Source organism: Mobula hypostoma, chromosome 10 (genome assembly GCF_963921235.1).
Source record: "Mobula hypostoma chromosome 10, sMobHyp1.1, whole genome shotgun sequence".
Lineage (NCBI taxonomy): Eukaryota > Metazoa > Chordata > Chondrichthyes > Myliobatiformes > Myliobatidae > Mobula > Mobula hypostoma.
This window is the reverse complement of record NC_086106.1, coordinates 43,795,804-43,815,773: the sequence shown is the minus strand read 5'-3', so window position 1 is coordinate 43,815,773 and position 19,970 is coordinate 43,795,804. Positions and strand designations below refer to the sequence as shown.

Genomic DNA, 19,970 nt, shown 5'->3' with positions numbered 1-19,970 from the left:
AAAACTTCTGTAGATGTACCGTGGAGAGCATTCTGACAGGTTGCATCACTGTCTGGTATGGTGGGGGGAGAACTACTGTACAGGACCGAAAGAAGCTGCAGAGGGTTGTAAATTTAGTCAGCTCCATCATGGTTACGAGACTACCCAGAACATCTTCAAGGAGCAGTGTCTCAGAACGGCAGCATCCATTATTAAGGACCTTCAGCACCCAGGGCATGCCCTTTTCTCACTGTTACCATCAGGTAGGAGGTACAGAAGCCGAAGGCACACACTCAGCAATTCAGGAATAGCTTCTTTCCCTCTGCCATCCGATTCCTAAATGGTCTTTGAATCCATTCTCAGACACGGTTCCCTAAAGATGTCCTGGGTACTTTGTAGGCTAGTGGTGTGCCAGTGTTGATCGTCAGCAAGGAGGATATGTTATCACCAATCCGCACAGACTGTGGTCTTCCGGTTAGGAAGTCGAGGATCCAATTGCAGAGGGAAGTACAGAGGCCCAGGTTCTGCAACTCTAAATCAGGATTGTGGGAATGATGGTATTGAATGCTGAGCTATAATCGATGAACAGCATCCTGACGTAAGTGCTTGTGTTGTCTAGGTGGTCTGAAGCTGTGTGGACAGCCATTAAGATTGCGTCTGCCGCTGACCTATTGTGGCGATAGGCAAATTGCAATGGGTCCAGGTCCTTGCTAAGGAGGAGTTCAGTCTAGTCATAACCAACCTCTCAAAGCATCTCATCACTGTTGGTATGAGTGCTATCGGACAATAGTCATTAAGGCAGCCCACATTATTGTTCTTAGGCACTGGCTTTTGTAATATATATTATATGTTTTTGCGTGAATTTAATCTATTCAATATACATATACTGTAATTCATTTATTTATTCTATATTATGCATTGTAATATTTTATGTATTATGTATTGCTAAGTTAAAAAATTTCACAACACATGCTTCTGATTCTGAGTGGTAGCAGATGGTTGCCCCTCTGACTGGAGGCCTGTAACTATTGGTGTTCCGCAGGGCCTGGTGCTGGGTCTGTTGTTGTTTGTCATCTATATCAATGATCTGGATGATAATGTGGATAACTGGATCAGAAAATTTGCAGATGACACCAAGATTGGGGGTGTAGTGGACAGTGAGGAAGGCTATCATGGCTTAGAATATAGTAACATAGAAACCTAGAAAACCTACATCACAATACAGGCCCTTAGGCCCACAAAGCTGTGTTGAACATGTCCCTACCTTAGAAATCACAGAGGGTCACCTATAGCCCTCTATCTTTCTAAGCTCCATGAACCTATCCAGGAGTCTCTTTAAAGACCCTATCATTGCTGCCTCCACCACCATCCCCGGCAACCCAGTCCACGGTCTCACCATTCTCTGTGTGAAAAACTTACCCCTGACATCTCCTCTGTACCTACTTCCAAGCACCTTGAAACTGTGCCCTCTCATGCTAGCCATTTCAGCCCTAGGAAAAAGTCTCTGACTATCCACATGATCGATGCCTCTCATCATCTTGTACATCTCTATCAGGTCACCTCTCACCCTCATTGCTCCAAGGAGAAAAGGCCGAGTTCACTCAACCTAGTCTCATAAAGCAACATCCTTGTAAATCTCCTCTGTACCTTTTCTATGGTTTCCACATCCTTCCTGTAGTGAGGCGACCAGAATTCAGCACAGTACTCCAAGTGGGGTCTGACCAGGGTCCTACATAACTGCAACATTACCTCTCGGCTCTTAAAACTCAATCCCATCATTGATGAAGGCCAATGCACTGTATGACTTCTTAACCACAGAGTTAACATGCACAGAATATAATACTATATTCTGCCATCATATTTGACCTACAAAAATTAACCACCTCACACTTATCTGGGTTGAACTCCATCTGCCACTTCTCAGCCTAGTTTTGCATCCTATCGATGTCCTGCTGAAACCTCTGACAACCCTCCACACTATCAAAAACACTCCTAACCTTTGTGTCATCAGCAAATTTACTAACTCATCCTTCCACTTCCTCATCCAGGTCACTTATAAAAATCACGAAGAGTAGGGATCCCAGAACAGGTCCCTGAGGCACACCACTGGTCATCACCCTCTATGCAGAATATGACCCATCTACAACCACTCTTTGCCTTCTGTGGGCAAGCCAGTTCTGGATCCACAAGGCAATGACCCCTTGGATCCCATGCCTCCTTACTTTCTCAAAAAGCCTTGCATGGAGTACCTTATCAAATGCCTTGCTGAAATCCATTTACACTACATATACTGCTCTACCTTCATCAACGTGTTTAGTCACATCATCAAAAAATTCAATCAGGCTCGTAAGGCATGACCTGCCTTTGACAAAGCCATGCTCACTAGTCCTAATCATATTGAGCCTCTCCAAATGTTCATAAATCCTGCCTCTCAAGATCTTCTCCATCAACTTACCAACCAGTGAAGTAAGACCATCTCTATGCCCTTTCTTGAATAAGGGAACAACATCCACAACCCTCCAGTCCTCTGGAACCTCTCCTGTCCCCATTGATGATGCAAAGAACATCACCAGAGGCTCAGCAATCTCCTCCCTCGCCTCCTACAGTAGCCTGGGGTACATCTCATCCGGTCCCAGTGACTTATCCAACTTGATGCTTTCCAAAAGTTCCAGCGTATCCTCTTCCTTAATATCAAGAGAGATGGGTTACACTTGAACTACAAGGGGGCCAATATCCTTTCAGGAAGGTTTGTTAGTGCTATTGGGGAGGCTTTAAACTAGATCTGCAGGGGGATGGGAACCAGAGTGCCAGAGCTGACAGTGTGGCTGGGGTGAAAATAAATGATGTTAAAAGTTCAAGCAAAGCCGCAAATAGAAAGGTTGTGAGTCATGGTAAAAATCTTCTGAGGTGTATATATTTCAATGCTAGGAGTATTGCGGGGAAGGCAGATGAGTTGAGGGCGTGGATTGACACGTGGAATTACGACGTTATAGCAATTAGTGAAACTTAGCTACAGGAGGGGCAGGACTGGCAGCTTAATATTCCAGGGTTCCGATATTTCAGATGTGACAGAGGCAGAGGAATGAAAGGTGGGCGGTGGGGGGGGGGGGGGGTAGCATTGCTTGTCAGAGAAAATGTTACAGCAGTGCTCAGGCAGGACAGATTAGAGGACTTGTCTACTGAGTCCTTATGGGTGGAGCTGAGAAACAGGAAAGGTATGGCCATATTAGTGGGGCTGTATTATAGACCACCCAATAGTCAGCGAGAATTGGAGGAGCAAATCTGCAGAGAGGTAGCAGGCAACTGCAGGAAACATAAAGTTATGGTGGTAGGGGATTTTAATTTTCCATATATTGATTGGGACTCCCATACTGTTAGGGGTTTAGATGATTTAGAGTTTGTAAAATGTGTTCAGAAAAGTTTTCTAAATCAATATATAGAGGTACCAACTAGAGGGGATGCAATATTGGATCTCCTGTTAGGAAACGAGTTAGGACAAGTGACGGAAGTGTGTGTAGGGGAGCACTTTAGTTCCAGTGATCATAACATCATTAGTTTCAACTTGATCATGGACAAGGATAGATCTGGTCCTAGGGTTGAGGTTCTGAACTGGAAGAAGGGCAAATTTGAAGAAATGAGAAAGGATCTAAAAAGCGTGAATTGGGACAGGTTGTTCTCTGGCAAGGATGTGATCGGTAAGTGGGAAGCCTTCAAAGGAGAACTTTTGAGAGTGCAGAGCTTGTATGTTCTTGTCAGGATTAAAGGCAAAGTGAATAGGAATAAGGAAGCTTGGTTCTCAAGGGATATTGCAACTCTGATAAAGAAGAAGAGAGAGTTGTATGACATGTATAGGAAACAGGGAGTAAGTAAGGTGCTTGAGGAGTATAAAAAGTGCAAGAAAATACTTAAGAAAGAAATCAGGAGGGCTAAAAGAAGACATGAGGTTGCCTTGGCTGTCAAAGTGAAGGATAATCCAAAGAGCTTTTACGGGTATATTACGAGCAAAAGGATTGTAAGGGATAAAATTGGTCCTCTTGAAGATCAGAGTGGTCGGCTATGTGTGGAACCAAAAGAAATGGGGGAGATCTTAAATTGGGTTTTTTTGCGTCTGTATTTACTAAAGAAACTGGCATGAAGTCTATGGAATTAAGGGAAACAAGTAGTGAGATTATGGAAACTGTACAGACTGAAAAGGAGGAGGTGCTTGCTATCTTGAGGCAAATTAAAGTGGATAAATCCCCAGGACCTGACAGGGTATTCCCTCGGACGTTGAAGGAGACTAGTGTTGAAATTGCAGGGGCCCTGGCAGATATACTTAAAATGGCAGTGTCTACGGGTGAGGTGCCGGAGGATTGGAGAGTAGCTCATGTTGTTCCGTTGTCTAAAAAAGGATCGAAAAGTAATCCAGGAAATTATAGGCCGGTAAGTTTAATGTCAGTAGTAGGTAAGTTATTGGACGGAGTACTAAGAGACAGAATCTACAAGCATTTAAATAGACAGGGACTTACTAGGGAGAGTCAACATGGCCTTGTGCGTGGTAGGTCATGTTTTACCAATCTATTGGGAGTTTTTCGAGGAGGTTACCAGGAAAGTGGATGAAGGGAAGGCAGTGGATGTTTTCTACATGGACTTCAGTAAGGCCTTTGACAAGGTCCCACATGGAAGGTTAGTTAGGAAAATTCAGTTGCTAGGTATACATGGAGAGGTGGTAAATTGGATTAGACATTGGCTCAATGGAAGAAGCCAAAGAGTGGTAGTAGAGAATTGCTTCTCAGAGTGGAGGCCTGTGACTAGTGGTGTGCCACAGGGATCAGTGCTGGGTCCATTGTTATTTGTCATCTATATCAATGATCTGGATGATATTGTGGTAAATTGGATCAGCAAATTTGCTGATGATACAAAGATTGGAGGTGTAGTAGACAGTGAAGAAGGTTTTCAGAGCCTGCAGAGGGACTTGGACCAGCTGGAAAAATGGGCTGAAAAATGGCAGATGGAGTTTAATACAGACAAGTGTGAGGTATTGCACATTGGAAGGACAAACCATGGTAGAACATACAGGGTAAATGGTAAGGCACTGAGGAGTGCAGTAGAACAGAGGGATCTGGGAATACAGATACAAAAATCCCTAAAAGTGGCGTCACAGGTAGATAGGGTCGTAAAGAGAGCTTTTGGTACATTGGCCTTTATTAATCAAAGTATTGAGTATAAGAGCTGGAATGTTATGATGAGGTTGTATAAGGCATTGGTGAGGCCGAATCTGGAGTATATTGTTCAGTTTTGGTCACCAAATTACAGGAAAGATATTAATAAGGTTGAAAGAGTGCAAAGAATGTTTACAAGGATGTTGCCGGGACTTGAGAAACTCAGTTACAGAGAAAGGTTGAATAGGTTTAGGACTTTATTCCCTGGAGCGTAGAAGAATGAGGGGAGATTTGATAGAGGTATGTAAAATTATGATGGGTATAGATAGAGTGAATGCAAGCAGGCTTTTTCCACTGAGGCAAGGGGAGAAAAAAAACAGAGGACATGGGTTAAGGGTGAGGGGAGGCAAATTTAAAGGGAACATTAGGGGGGACTTCTTCACACAGAGAGTGGTGGGAGTATGGAATGAGCTGCCAGACGAGGTGGTAAATGCGGGTTCTTTTTTAACATTTAAGAATAAATTGGACAGATACATGGATGGGAGCTGTATGAAGGGATATGGATATGCAGGTCCGTGGGACTCGACAGAAAATAGTTCGGCACAGCCAAGAAGGGCCAAAAGGCCTGTTTCTGTGATGTAGTTTTTCTATAGTTTCTATCTATATGCTCATGCTTTTTAGTCCGCTGTAAGTCATCCCTACAATTGCCAAGATCCTTTTCTGTACCGAATACTGAAGCAAAGTATTCATTAAGTAAGTACCTCTGCTATCTCCTCCAGGTCCACTGTCACACTTGATTGGTCTTATTCTCTCACGCCTTATCCTCTTCCTCTTCACATACTTGTAGAATGCCTTGGTGTTTTCCTTAATCCTGTCTGCCAAGGCCTTCTCATGGCTTTTTCTGGCTCTCCTAATTTCATTATTAAACTCCTTCCTGCGAGCCTTATAATCTTCTAGATCTCTGTCATTACCTAGTTTTTTGAACCTTTCGTAAACTCTTTTTTTCTTCTTGACTAGATTAACAACAGTCTTTGTACACCACGGTTCCTGAACCCTACCAACCTTTTCCTGTCTCATTGGAATGTACCTATGCAGAACCCCACGCAAATATCCCCTGAACATTTACCACATTTCTTCCGTATGTTTCCCTGAGAACATCTGTTTCCAATCTATGCTTCCAAGTTCTTGCTATCTCTTCGGGTTCCACACACAGTTTTCCACTGTCACACTTGATTGGTCCTATTCTCTCATGTCTTATCCTCTTGCTCTTCACATACTTGTAGAATGCCTTGGGGTTTTCTTTAATCCTGCCCGCCAAGGCCTTCTCATGGCCCCTGAACATTTGCCACATTTCCCCGAGAACATCTGTTCAAAATTTATGCTTCCAAGTTCCTGCTTGATAGCTTCATATTTCCCCTTACTCCAATTAAACGCTTTCCTAAATTGTCTGTTCCTATCCCTCTCCAATGTTGTGGTAAAGGAGGTAAAATTGTGATCACTATCTCCAAAATGCTCTCCAACTGAGAGATCTGACACCTGACCAGGTTCATTTCCCAATACCAGATAATGTACAGCCTCTCCTCTTGTTGGCTTGTAGGCTTATTGTGTCAAGAAACTTTCCTGAACACAAATAACAAACTCCACCCCATCTAAACCCCTCACTCTCGGGAGATACCAATCGATATTAGGGAAATTAAGACTGTGAGGCTTAATTTGGAGTATTGTGTGCAGTTTTGGTCACCAAACTACAGGAAAGATGTAAACAAGGTTTTAAAGATTACAAAGAAAATTTACAAGGATTTTGCTTGGTCTGGAGGACCTGAGTTATAAGAAAGATTGAATAGGTTAGTACTGTATTCCTTAGAATGTAGAAGATTTAGTGGAGATTTAATAGAGGTATGCAAAATTATGAGGGGTATACATAGGGTAAATGCAAGCAGGCTTTTTCCACTGAGTTTGGGTGGAACTACAACCAGAGGTCATGGTTTAAAGGTAAAAGGTGAGGTTTAAGGGAATATAAAGTGAAACTTCTTTACTCAGAGGGTCGTGAGAGTGGGAAATGAGCTACCAGCATGAGTGGTACATGCGAGCTCAATTTCAACATTTAAGAGAAATTTGGATAGGTAAAATGCCTGTAAAAAAAATTCAACCCCCCCTTATAAGTTTTCATGTTTTATTGTTTTATAACATTGAATCACAGTGGATTTAATTTGGCTTTATTGACACTCATCAACAAAAAACTCGTGTCAAAATGAAAACTAATTTCTACAAATTGGTCACAAATTTACAAATTTATACAAATTCATTGCATAACTACTCACCCGCTTGAAGTCAGTATTTAGTAGGTGCACCTTTGGCAGCAATTACAGCCTTGATCTGTGTGGATAGATCTCTATCTATCAGCTTTGCACATCTGGACACTACAATTTTTCCCCATTCTTCTATACAAAACTTCTAAAGCTCTGTCAGAATGCATTGGGATTGTACGTAAACAGCCCTTTTCAAGTCCAGTACTCTCAATTGAATTGAGGTCTGCACCCTGTCTTGGCACTCCAAGACATTAATTTTCTTGTTTTTAAGCCATTCCTGTGTAGCTTTGGCTTTATGCTTGGGGTCATTGTCTAGCTAAAAAACAAATCTTCTCCCAAGTCACAGCTCTCTTGCAGACTGCATCAGGTTTTCCTCCAGGATTTCCCTGTATTTTGCTGTATTAATTTTACCCTCTACTTTCACAAGCCTTCCAGGGTCTGCTGTAGTGAAACATCCCCACAGCATGATGCAGTCACCACCATACTTTACAGTAGGGATGGTGTGTTTGACTTACTCCAAACATAGCATTTAATCTGATGGCCAAAAAGCTCAATTTTGGTTTCATCAGACTATAGAACCTTCGGGCAAACTCTAGCTGAGATTTCATGTGAGATTTTTCAACAGTGGCATTCTCTCCCATCTCAGCCACTGAAGCTTGAAACTCCTCCAGAATTGTCATTGGTCTCTTGGTGGCCTCCCTCACTAGTTGACTTCTTGCATGGTCACTCAGTTTTTGTGGACAGTCTGCTCTAGGAGACTTACAGCTGTGTCATGTACTCTAAGGGATATTCAGTGACTTGGAAATTTTCTTTTTATCGATCTCCTGAATTGTGATCTTCAATACTCTTTTCAGGGAATTGTTTGGAGTGTTCCTTTGTCTTCATGGTGTAGTTTTTGCCAGGATACTGACTGACCAGCAGTTGGACCTTCCGGATAAAGGTGTATTTTTACTACAATCAATCATCTTGACTTCACACAGGTCTCCAAAAACAGATCTCAATTTAACTAATTACATGACTTCTAAGACCAACTGGCTGCACCAGTGATGATTTGGTGTGTCATATTAAAGTTTGTTTTATATTTGTAATTAATTTAGATTATTTTGTAGAGATCTGTTTTCATTTTGACACAAAGGAGTCTTTTTCTGTTGATCATTGTCAAAAAAGCCAAATTAAATCCACTGTGATTCAATGTTGTAAAACAATAAAACATGAAAACTTCCTGGGGGGGGGGGAAGAGGAGGTGGTGAATACCTTTTATAGGCACTGTACGTGGTTAGTAGGAGCCATGGTTCTGGTGCTGGCTGATGGAAGTAGGCAGAGGCAGTTTAAATGGTTTTGGCCTGGACTAGATTGGCCAAAGTTCCTGTTTCTAGGTTCTACTCCATCATGACTCTAAAATCTTACAACAGATCCACCATTCCACATCTTTGCCAGAGTTTCTAGAGCAAATATGCACTTTTGAGATAACATGATCAAAATTCCTCACAATGTACCAGGTAATGTCTCACTAAAACCTTTTTTAATTGTATAAAGACATCATTTAGATTCAAATCCTCTTGTAGTGAAAGCCAGCATACCATCTGTCTTCCTAACCGTCTGCTGCACTTCCACAGTAGGTTCCTGTGACATGTGATTGGCAAACTTATACACAAGGATATCCAGTGCTTTTGAATAACATTTCTCTCATTTAAAGACAAAGCCAATAATGATTTTTCTACTTTACTACTTTCCTCATTGCTAACCTGTCACTCAGCTCTTTGAAACATTTTTGCATCCTCATTACTCATATTCCTTCTTAGTTTTGTGTCTTTAGCAAACTTGTATTTGGTACCCTGATCCCCACGGTTGATATAAATTGTACTTAGCTGTGGCCTCAGAACTGATCCCTGCAATACACCACTAGTTCACAACCTGGGTAACGGGAGAACTTATTAATTTCTACACTTTGTTTTGTGTCTGTTAACTAACTCTTAATCTATACTATCTATAACACAAAAAAGATTCTTAAGAGATAGAATCTATGGGCACTTAAAGAATCATGATCTGATCAGGGACAGTCAGCATGTCTTTGTGAAGGGCAGATCAGATCTAACAAGCCTGATACCCAGAGTTCTTTGAGGAGATGACCAGGCATATAGATGAGGGTAGTGTAGTGGATGTGATCTACATGGATTTCAGTAAGGCATTTGACAAGGTTCCACACTGTAGGCTCATTCAGAAAGTCAGAAGGCATGGGATCCAGGGAAGTTTGGCCAGGTGGATTCAGAATTGGCTTGCCTGCACAAGGCAGAGGGTCGTGGTGGAAGCAGTACATTCAGATTGGAGGATTGTGACTGGTGGTGTCCCACAAGGATCTGTTCTGGGACCTCTACTTTTCGTGATTTTTATTAACGACCTGGATGTAGGGGTAGAAGGGTGGGTTGGCAAGTTTGCAGACGACACAAAGGTTGCTGGTGTTGTAGATTGTGTAGAGGATTGTCAAAGATTGCAGAGAGACATTGATAGGATGCAGAAGTGGGCTGAGAAGTGGCAGATGGAGTTCAACCCGGAGAAGTGTGAAGTGGTACACCTTGGAAGGACAAACTCTAAGGCAGAGTACAAAGTAAATGGCAGGATACTTGGTAGTGTGGAGGAGCAGAGGGATCTGGGGTACATGTCCACAGATCCCTGAAAGTTGCCTCACAGGTGGATAGGGTAGTTAAGAAAGCTTATGGGGTGTTAGCTTTCATAAGTCGAGGGACAGAGTTTAAGAGTCGTGATGTAATGATGCAGCTCTATAAAACTCTGGTCAGGCCACACTTGGAGTACTGTGTCCAGTTCTGGTCGCCTCACTATAGGAAGGATGTGGAAGCAGTGGAAAGGGTACAGAGGAGATTTACCGGGATGCTGCCTGGTTTAGAGAGTATGCATTATGATCAGAGATTAAGGGAGCTAGGGCTTTACTCTTTGGAAGATGAGAGGAGACATGATGGAGGTGTACAAGATAATAAGAGGAATAGATAGAATGGATAGCCAGTGCCTCTTCCCCAGGGTACCACTGCTCAATACAAGAGGACATGGCTTTAAGGTAAGGGCTGGGAAGTTCAAGGGGGATATTAGAGGAGGGTTTTTTACTCAGAGAGTGGTTGGTGCGTGGAATGCACTGCCTGAGTCAGTGGTGGAGGCAGATACACTAGTGAAGTTTAAGAGACTACTGAACAGGTATATGGAGGAATTTAAGTTGGGGGCCTATATGGGAGGCAGGGTTTGAGGGTCGGCACAACATTGTGGGCCGAAGGGCCTGTACTGTGCTGAACTATTCTATGTTCTAAATCCAATTGATAAACTGAAAATTATTTACATAAATCCACATCAACTCCACTCAATAATATTATAATAAAACTCGTAATCCCACATGTTTAGGATATTGCGGGTGAAGGTTTTCCAGATAATTCATTTTTTGAATATTAAGCAGTAGAATGCTAAATCTTCCATATTGAAAGGAATAATGTGTAAAAGGATCACGGAAACACAATCAGGTCAGTTTCACGAGGGCTCAACTGACAAAATTAGTTGGCTTCTGAGAACCAGGTTGAGGAGTGGAAATTGGGCTTGGGATGAGGAAAGGAAGTGTGACAAATATCATCCGATAAGCCTGGTGCTGAACAATGCTTTTCCAAATAATCAGAGAGCATATTATTGGAGTTTTATTGTATTGTTTTCTTGGTGCCTGGATGTCATATCTTTTATTTCTGTATTCTCACCAGTGATGTCTGGCTCAGGGTTTTACTGCTACTTTTCTTCAATCTGCAGGAGTAAGTTCTAAGTCTGCTAGTTCATTCTCTACAATCCATACGCTGGGATGTGGATCATCAGATTCTGTCTTGTTAAACTCCCTGGTGTTTTGCTTAAATTAATACCAATTTATTTTCTTCTCCCATTTCCAGCAGTATTCTTGTACTTCTGCTTGATTCTTGTGTTTTCTATCATGAAAGCAGACAATTTACTTAATTTCTCTCCCATTTCCTTATTCCCAATTATAAATCTTTCCATTTCTGCCTCTGAATAACCCACTGATACTTTCTTTTTAAAATCGTATAGAAGTTCTTACATCTTCCGGCATGTTTTTCCACTAGTTTGGTGTCAGCCTATTTTTCCTTTCTTTATCAATGTCTTGGTCATTCCTTGCTGAATTCAAAAAGCTCCCAGTCCTCAGGTCCAATGCTTTTTCTACAAATTTTTGAAGGCCTTTTCTTTGATTTAATCTAGAATTACTTAAGCACTCTCCCTGTGTGTATCCTAAAGGAATATATTTCGATTACACATTATGTATCACTTACTTAGAGAGCAGTCATACCTGTCCAATGCCAACCTACCCTCAATTATTTATAGTTCCGTTTGTTAAGATCAAAAACCCAGAGTTCCACATTAACCTTTCTTTTCTCATAATGGAGTACTGTACAAGGTATAAAGTAGTAGTCGCCAATCTGTCGATTGCGATCGATCAGTTGATCTTTGAGACTTTCCCAGTAGATCCTCAAAAAAATCAAAAATAAATACAAAATTACTGTTGTAATGTGAGCATAATAAAAATAAGTAATACTAATTAGGATAATGGTAATATATCAATACTTTCGCTACTGAAAGCTGTTTGTAAAGAGAGATTGTTTCCAGGTTGCAGGGTTTTAGTTCCGTTCTTTCTGCCCAGTGCGCATGTGTATAGCTTCCCCGCCATGCACCGCGTTTTCAGTGTAGCTTGTGCTGCATCAAAGTTACCAATTAGATTAGATAAGAGTACAGACTGTCGCAAACATCAATATACGGCACTCGCTCGTGATATCCTGATCGCATGGCGGAGGCTCCACAAAAGAAGGCGAAAACGTACAAATTCCATCCAGATTGGGAAGAGGAATTTCTATTTACCTTGGTGAAAGACAAGTGTTGTATGTATGTTGTGCCACCAAACACAAGCACTGACTGAAAGTGGGAATCTGGAGCGGCACCACAACACCAACCACCAGAAATTTAAAGACATCTACCCCCCAAAGAGTGAAATTTGTGCCAGGAAAGTTGAGGAGCTGAAATCGGTGTGAAGGCCCAGCAATCATTTTTCACAAAACATGCTGCTCAAAATAAGGCTGCTATTGAAGCATCATTTCGTGTAAGTCACCTTTTGGCTAAACACAAGAAGCCTTTTACAGATGGTGATTTATTCAAGGAAGCAATGGCCATTACTGCAGGGATTGTTTTTAATGACTTTAAAAACAAAAACGACATCACAACCGCAATACATACCACTTAGCCCTACAACAGTGACAAGGAGGGTAGAGTCACTGTCAGAGGACGTGGATCGACAAGTGTTAAGGACTTGTCACTCTGTGAATATTTTTCACTACAGTTCGATGAATCCCTGGATGTAATGCAAACAGCTCAGCTTGTTGTATTTGTCAGAATGGCTTTCCAGGATTTTACAACAAAGGAGGACTTCCTCACTCTTTTGCAATTAAAGAAGAGAATGAGAGGTGAGGATATTTACAATGAGTTTAAAAAATATGTCCATGAAAATGACATCCCCATTCATAAACTGGTGGCAATTACTACTGATGGGGCCCCAGCAATGCACAGTGTGTGCGTTGCTTTTATAGCACTAAAAGTCAGTGCCTACTTCGGGTCAACTTATCTATGTGAAATTGCATTTTCACAGATGAAAATGATTAAATCTAAGTACAGGAACTGTCTTACTGACAGACACTTCACAGACTGTCTCAGACTGGCTGTCTGTAGTTATGAGCCAAATTTCAGAGAACTAGCAGAAAGTATTCAGCCCCAGTCATCGCACTGAGTGTAACAGTCAATTTTTATTCATTTACTTTTCCTGTGGAAATAAAATTAAATAATGAAACTTAGAATTAAAGGTGTGAAGTATTGTAATATTCTTAAAGAAAGACATCTATGGCCTGCTTGATATGCTAGTTACAGTATTTTCTTGTTTGAATTAATTTGAAAGTTTGACAGAAGTATTTTGTGTAATTCAAATACAATTAGCCAAAATAAAAGGCCTCAAATTGGAAGTACAATCTGAGCTGTTTTTTCTCTAAACGATTTAGTAGGTAGATCTTGCCTTTCACTAAGGTCGAGGTAGGGGATCTTGGGCTTAAAAAGGTTGGTGACCACTAGTATAAAGGATTCTGTTCTCTGGTCATTTCCTCAAACAGATTCCCAATTTCTCCCCAAAATGCCAATTCCATCCAGTCTACAGGTTTCCCCTGCCATCCGAAGGTACAGCGTTCCAATGAAACGGTCCGGAAGCTGAAATGTCCTCAAGCGAAGAAGCAATTACTATTTATTTATATGGGAAAATCTTGTGAGCATTCGCAGACCCAAAAATAACCTACCAAATCATGCCAAATAACACATAAAGCCTAAAATAACAGTAACATATAGTAAAAGCCGGAATGATATGATAAATACACAGCCTATATAAAATAGAAATACTTTCCCACAATCATTGCCGGCACTGTTCTCCGTAGCGAAAATCTCATGCAAGCGCTGTTGGCAAAAACGCTCTCTCCAGTAACCTTTAAACTATGAAGCTGCCAAATTGTACCAAATAACACATAAAAATACACAGCCGATGTAAAGTAGAAAAATGTATGTACAGTTTAGTATCACTTACGGGAATCGGGACAGTGCTGAGCACACTGATGGTGTATTAGGCTGAGTCGTTGCAGGTTGGGGTGGTGCAGTGGCCCCCACCCTCCGGGCCGCCAACCGATACATTGCCGCGAAGCACGCAGGGGTCCAGTGGTAGCCGGGACGCACCCAGCACATCTTCAAGAAAAAAGCTGAAATAAACATGCTAATTAATTAGGTCCCGCCCGACACGTAATTGTCGGCCCAGATCAGAGGCGATTGCCGATTGCACCTAATTAATTAGCATGTTTAGTTCAGCTTTTTTCTTTAAGATGTGCTGTGTGCCTTCTGGCTACTGCTGCATTCTCTGCGAGTCAGTATCTGTCCGCGGCCTGGGGGTTGGGGTGGTGGGACACTGGGGTGTCATCTCTTCGTCGTCTGTTTCCATTAGAGCAGGCAGCTCATCTTCTCCTATGACTGCCCGCCTCGATGTTAAAGATCGAGGTTCGTCGTCTGCTGTGGCTGATGTGGAAGGTTTGCTTAACTGCTGAGCCTCGTGCATTTTTCTATCATACAGTTCTTTGTAAGCACTCAAATCATCTTGCAAATATCCCCTAAACCTACGTACCCTCTCAAAATTAAAGTCATACTTTATCATTGCAGCGAAAATCTCACGCAGTTGCTTCACGTTCATTTTGCTAATGAATTTGGTTTTGATTGTTATCTTTTCCTCTTCCAATTGCACCAGCTCTTCATCTATCAGTTCTTGGTCATGGGATGCCAAAACCTCTTCAACATCATCTTTGTCAGCTTCCACAAGCCAAACTCACGTTGTCCTTACTTCGTTCACCACGATCAAAACGCTTAATTATGTCCAGTTTTACGCTAAGTGTAACACCCTTACCAGCTCTTTCAGGCTTTTCCGACACCTTAGAACTCATCTTGCTAACGGCTGCTCAATGCAACGTGTTTAAGCAATGCCGGCAAGAATGCTGTTCCGAATCCGAGGGAGAGTGGCTGCTCGGGGCGCGTGCTGCCTTTTATCGCGCGCTGATTTTTTTCGTAACAGTGAAAACACCTTCTGTTAGCGAAAACAGGGTACTAATGTACGTCTTTCGTAACAGTGAGGTTTCGTAAAGCGAACGTTCGAAAAGCGGGGGACACCTGTATATAATATGTCCTCTGACTATCCACACCCAAGGATATGAAATTAATTCATGGAGTCTGAGAGACTAATTTCTTCAAAACTGCTAGAAAATATTCATATAAACTGAGTCACTTTAGGAAAAAGCATTTCATAAAGAAGAACACACTGTTATAAAGCAGGTGTAATAACTATTTTATAAACAAAAAGCTTACATATGTACACTTTTTACAGTACAAAAATTGTCAGATGCAACTCACAGTATATCTTTGCATATCAACATTACATTTGGTCTGCCTAAGTGACAAGAAAAATCCCTGAAATGCTGACTTCTTAAAATAGATATATGTTCATATATATAAAAGAAGGACTGCTGCCAAGATTAAGGATTTGGTGAAATGTTGCAGATTTAAAGTCAATTTATCGATAGAATCTGGTCCATTTTTTAAGCCACATAGCTGGAAGATTTTGGTTGAAATTTACAGCGACAACTGAAAGTAGTTCATAAACTGTTTTCTCCGTAGGTGGAAAAGTGACTCCATGGAGGGAAGATGAAATACCCAGTACCTTCCTACCATTAAATCTTCAAACAAAATTACAAGGCATTTCACTAGAGTTGCACTTCAGTATTTGGTGAGTAATATACTCTTTTTCAACGTATCACAATAGAATTCAAAGTTTGATTGTGCAATCATGATTAGAAGTTTACAAAATGCCCAGAATGGTTTACAAAGATTTGCATAATCTATTTAAAATAACAGAAGCAATGAGTTTTAAGTACATTTTCTGTAGAAAAATAAATAGGATTCCAGATTTTCTTGTAAACTTCAATTAGAGATGATCTCATTCCTTAAGCAACTTTAGTGAAACACTTTAAATTAGAAGTAGTTTTATAGAACCTCTATAATGCCTATCTCACAGCTGGGAAACAGAGGGGAGGGGAGAAATAGTGGTGTTGATAGAACAAAGTGGTCAAATTTGGGGGAAACAAATGTATAGTTCATTAAAATGATTTAATATATTAAGAACACTGATTTCTCAGAAAATCTTATAATCATATTCCCCCCGCCGCCCCACTGAGCAATGCAAACTGGATCTCCTTATATATAAACCTGGTTTTTCATATATTAATCACTCAGTAATTGAATGCATGTGAACAGAAAGTGGTGAGTTAAATGTGGACAGAGCTATCCATCAAATAATGGCCTAAAGGGTACATAACTTTGTTTTTGAAAAAGGGGCAACTTCTCATGTCTTTCCATGTTAGGATTTCTTCAGTGAGAACAAGACATCATATTCAAGACCCTATTGGAAATACAAAGTCTAATTTCTGATGTAACTAGCTCTGAAATCAAAGTCTTATTTAAACTTTGGACTAGCTGAACAAAATCATCTTCCTACACAGGCTTAGTGGGAGTGAAAAGCAAACTGTAAAAGAGTAACAGAGGGGCTAAAGGGGCCCCCTAAATTATCTATCACAACATGCTTATAGCTAGCATGCAAACAGAATGTATAGTAACTTGACAATTTTGACTTGGTATTGAACTGTCCCAGAGCAATGTTATTGGCTACCTACAAACACCTTTTGGTGGATCAATCTTCTAGTTATGTTAACTCAATACTGCAGATAGTCTAATTAACTGGTGATATTCAGTTAGTTGTTTTTTCACCAAACAAGTAATGATTAAGGACAGGCATTTTCAACAGCAACAATGTCATCTGTAAAACATAATCACTTTAAATTTCTTTGTTGAAAGAAGGCAATGCAGTAATTTTGAGTAGGAAAGACCACTAAAATGGAAGTATTTTGAAAAACAAATCAAAAATGGAAAAGGATTAGACAATTTAAAACTTCTCAGCTCTTTGTAGGTCTGAACAACATTTCAAACAGTTTTGAAGTTCATATTCCTCAACTTGTCCAAAATTAATGCAGAACATTAAATATCACATACATAAATTAAACACATTTACAAAGGCACCACTCATTATTTGCTCATTATTTCTAGCACTGTAAGAAAAAATACACAAATGAATGCAAATTAATCCACAAAATAAAGAACAGTTTATCACATGTAATATATTTTACAATTACTTACTGAATCAAAAAACAGACAGTGCAGATCAAATAAGCTGGAATCTTAATTAGTGAAAGGGATAGTTATATTGTAAACCTTTAATAGCTGCCACTGAGACTGGAAGAATTGTGCAAAAATTGGTTCATGCTTATTAATGAAGTTATCGCCAGAATTTAATTGAACTCTGTCATGTGTTTGGTTGATACATAGAAATCAGAAACTATCCAAGTTTGCTAAAAAAAAAACAAATTGCAAAGCCAATTTGCTGTTGACCCTGATGCACAGTGATATTTTCCAATGCATTAAGGATGTATAGTTTCTGAGGTTGGATTGAGCAATCAATAAACATCGGCTTGGAAGACCGAAGTGCAATTTGATGATTGGATAAGCACCATTATGAGAAAATAATAGTGTGAACATAACCCTCACCACCCACCTAACAATCCCTCCCACATAAATTAGTAAAAATAATGTGCATATCAAATCCCTGCAGTATAAATAAATGCATCTTAAAATCTTCCTGTGGTTAACAGTCAGTGACTCCATCCCATCAGATGACTTGCCTTAGCTTTTTCTGTCATTCGTCGCATCCTTCCTGATCTTGATATGCCAAGATTCAGGGGCTCATCAGCTGGTACGAAGCCATCATCAGAGTCATCATTGTATAAAACTGTCCTTCTGCCTTGGTTTCTAGTTCTAATTGTGGTACACTTATTTAATCCATCAACACACAATTCATCTTCATCAAACCAGTCGTCCAACAGTCGTGCCCGTTTATATTTGCTTGTTGGTGTGGTAAATTTGAAGCCTTTCTTTCTCCTCCTCCTCCTCCTTTTTCTTCTTACTTCTACTCTATTTTTTATATTTCCTTTTGCTGTTGACTTTCTTCTCACAATCTTGCTGTAATCGTGATCTCCTTCAACATGATCTTTATCGGCCCCTGAAATGGATTCTGGCCCACATTCAGATCCTTGGCCAGATGTGGCCGATGCACCATTGTCTAATTGTGTAGCATAATTCATCCCCTCTTGGTTTGTACTCTCCAAATCACTTTCTTCTGAGTCACTCATTAACTTTCTTTTAGTGGAACTACATGCTTCATGACCATTAACTAAAGAACCAATGGACGATTGATCTGAAAAAGAAATTGTAAACCAGTTTAATTTCAATAATATGAATGCCCTAATGCATTCCATACTTTGCAAACCCACTTTACAATTTTGTGGTAGGTCATTGTCTGAGAACTACAGCCCAGAAGATTACTTTATTGAGACTGAAAAGTAGAAGAGTTCTTAGAATGTCCTCATTTTTTAAGCAGTAATTTAAACTATTTTCAAAACCATCTGGAAACTTGGTACATTTTTGGAAAAGAACTTTAGGTGAATAGAGATCTTTAGTTCTTTATTAATAAAACTGAATGGTTAAGCAGAAATGCTAATATCTTGAGTTAATTATAGAAAATTTAAGACAATGGCAGCTTCTTCAGCTCCTTATGTCCATGCAATGTGCAAAACTAATCTCACCTACCAGCAACACACACAAAAAATGCTGGTGAACGCAGCAGGCCAGGCGGCATCTACAGGAAGAGGTACAGTCGACATACAGTAAGAGAAATCTCTTACTATCTCTTCTTTCAGTTAATCCTGACGAAGGGTCCGGGCCCAAAATGTCGACTGTACCTCTTCCTGTAGATGCCGCCTGGCCTGCTGCGTTCACTAGCATTTTTTGAGTGTGTTGCTTGAATTTCCAGCATCTGCAGATTTCCTCGTGTCTCACCTACCAGCAACAGGTTTGAAACCTGCATGTCACAGCTGGCACTTAATAAATGTGGTGAATACCACCCTTTTAGACAACGTGTTACACACCTCTACCACATATTCTCTATTCCTTCTATCAAATAGTTAAGGGTAATATGCAAACACGAGAAAATCTGCAGATGCTGGAAATTCAAGCAACACACACAAAATGCTGGTGGAACGCAGCAGGCCAGGTAGCATCTATAGGAAGGAGTACAGTCGATTTTTCGGGCCTTCGTCAGGACGTAACGGTAATAGATTACTTTTATTTATTTTATCTAGGCTTCTCAATTTTCTACAGATTGATTAAATCTCCCCTCAGTTTCTTGTGCTCAAAAATAAATTACCAACCAATGGGAGGAGCATGGAAAGATGGTGCCAGTGTTTTTTGCAGACCCAGGCAACTTCTTTCAGTTCATCCACAAAACAGTTCATTCTTCTTCTCTACTTTCCTTTATTTTCAAGGTGGTTTGAGATGTGTTGGAGTCCGTGATCCACAGGTCAAACTATGGTTCTTCGAAAGTGATGGGTTTTTGGACCGGCTGTGCAGCCTAGTCTTCACTGTTTCCAGGAACATGCGAAGACGTGCGTCCTCAGGGAGTGACTTCATGGATGACCCGGCTCCTCACCAATTTTGCCAACCAAAGACTGAAACATCGAGACAGTGATGTTGCTAACAGCCAGCTGCCAGAAGGACCACTGCACTCGAGCGATCCCTCTCTCTCATTTGATGGAGAGTGAGAGCCTGACGGTCTTCTAGATGGGGGGGAGGTGTCTTGGAAGAGTGACACATAAGATTGTAATATTGGAACAGCGAGCAGGAGTGATCTCTCTCTTGTGGAATGTACAAGTTTTCTAGCACATAAGCATTTACAATCTGTACAGATGTCTTCAGATGAATGCCTGATCTC

The 19,970-nt window shown here is 40.7% G+C and overlaps 1 protein-coding gene across 3 annotated transcripts in view; it reads right to left on the bottom strand.

Moving 5' to 3' along the window:
• Positions 1 to 15,351: 15,351 nt before the first annotated feature.
• Positions 15,352 to 19,970, bottom strand: part of brwd3 (bromodomain and WD repeat domain containing 3) — a 278,952-nt gene continuing 274,333 nt past the window's right edge. For all 3 annotated transcript variants that reach the window (XM_063060431.1, XM_063060433.1, XM_063060432.1), the window contains one exon: positions 15,352 to 18,398. In XM_063060431.1, coding sequence (XP_062916501.1) covers positions 17,797 to 18,398 — 602 coding nt within the window. In that variant the 3' untranslated portion in view covers positions 15,352 to 17,796. The remainder of the gene's footprint in view (positions 18,399 to 19,970) is intronic.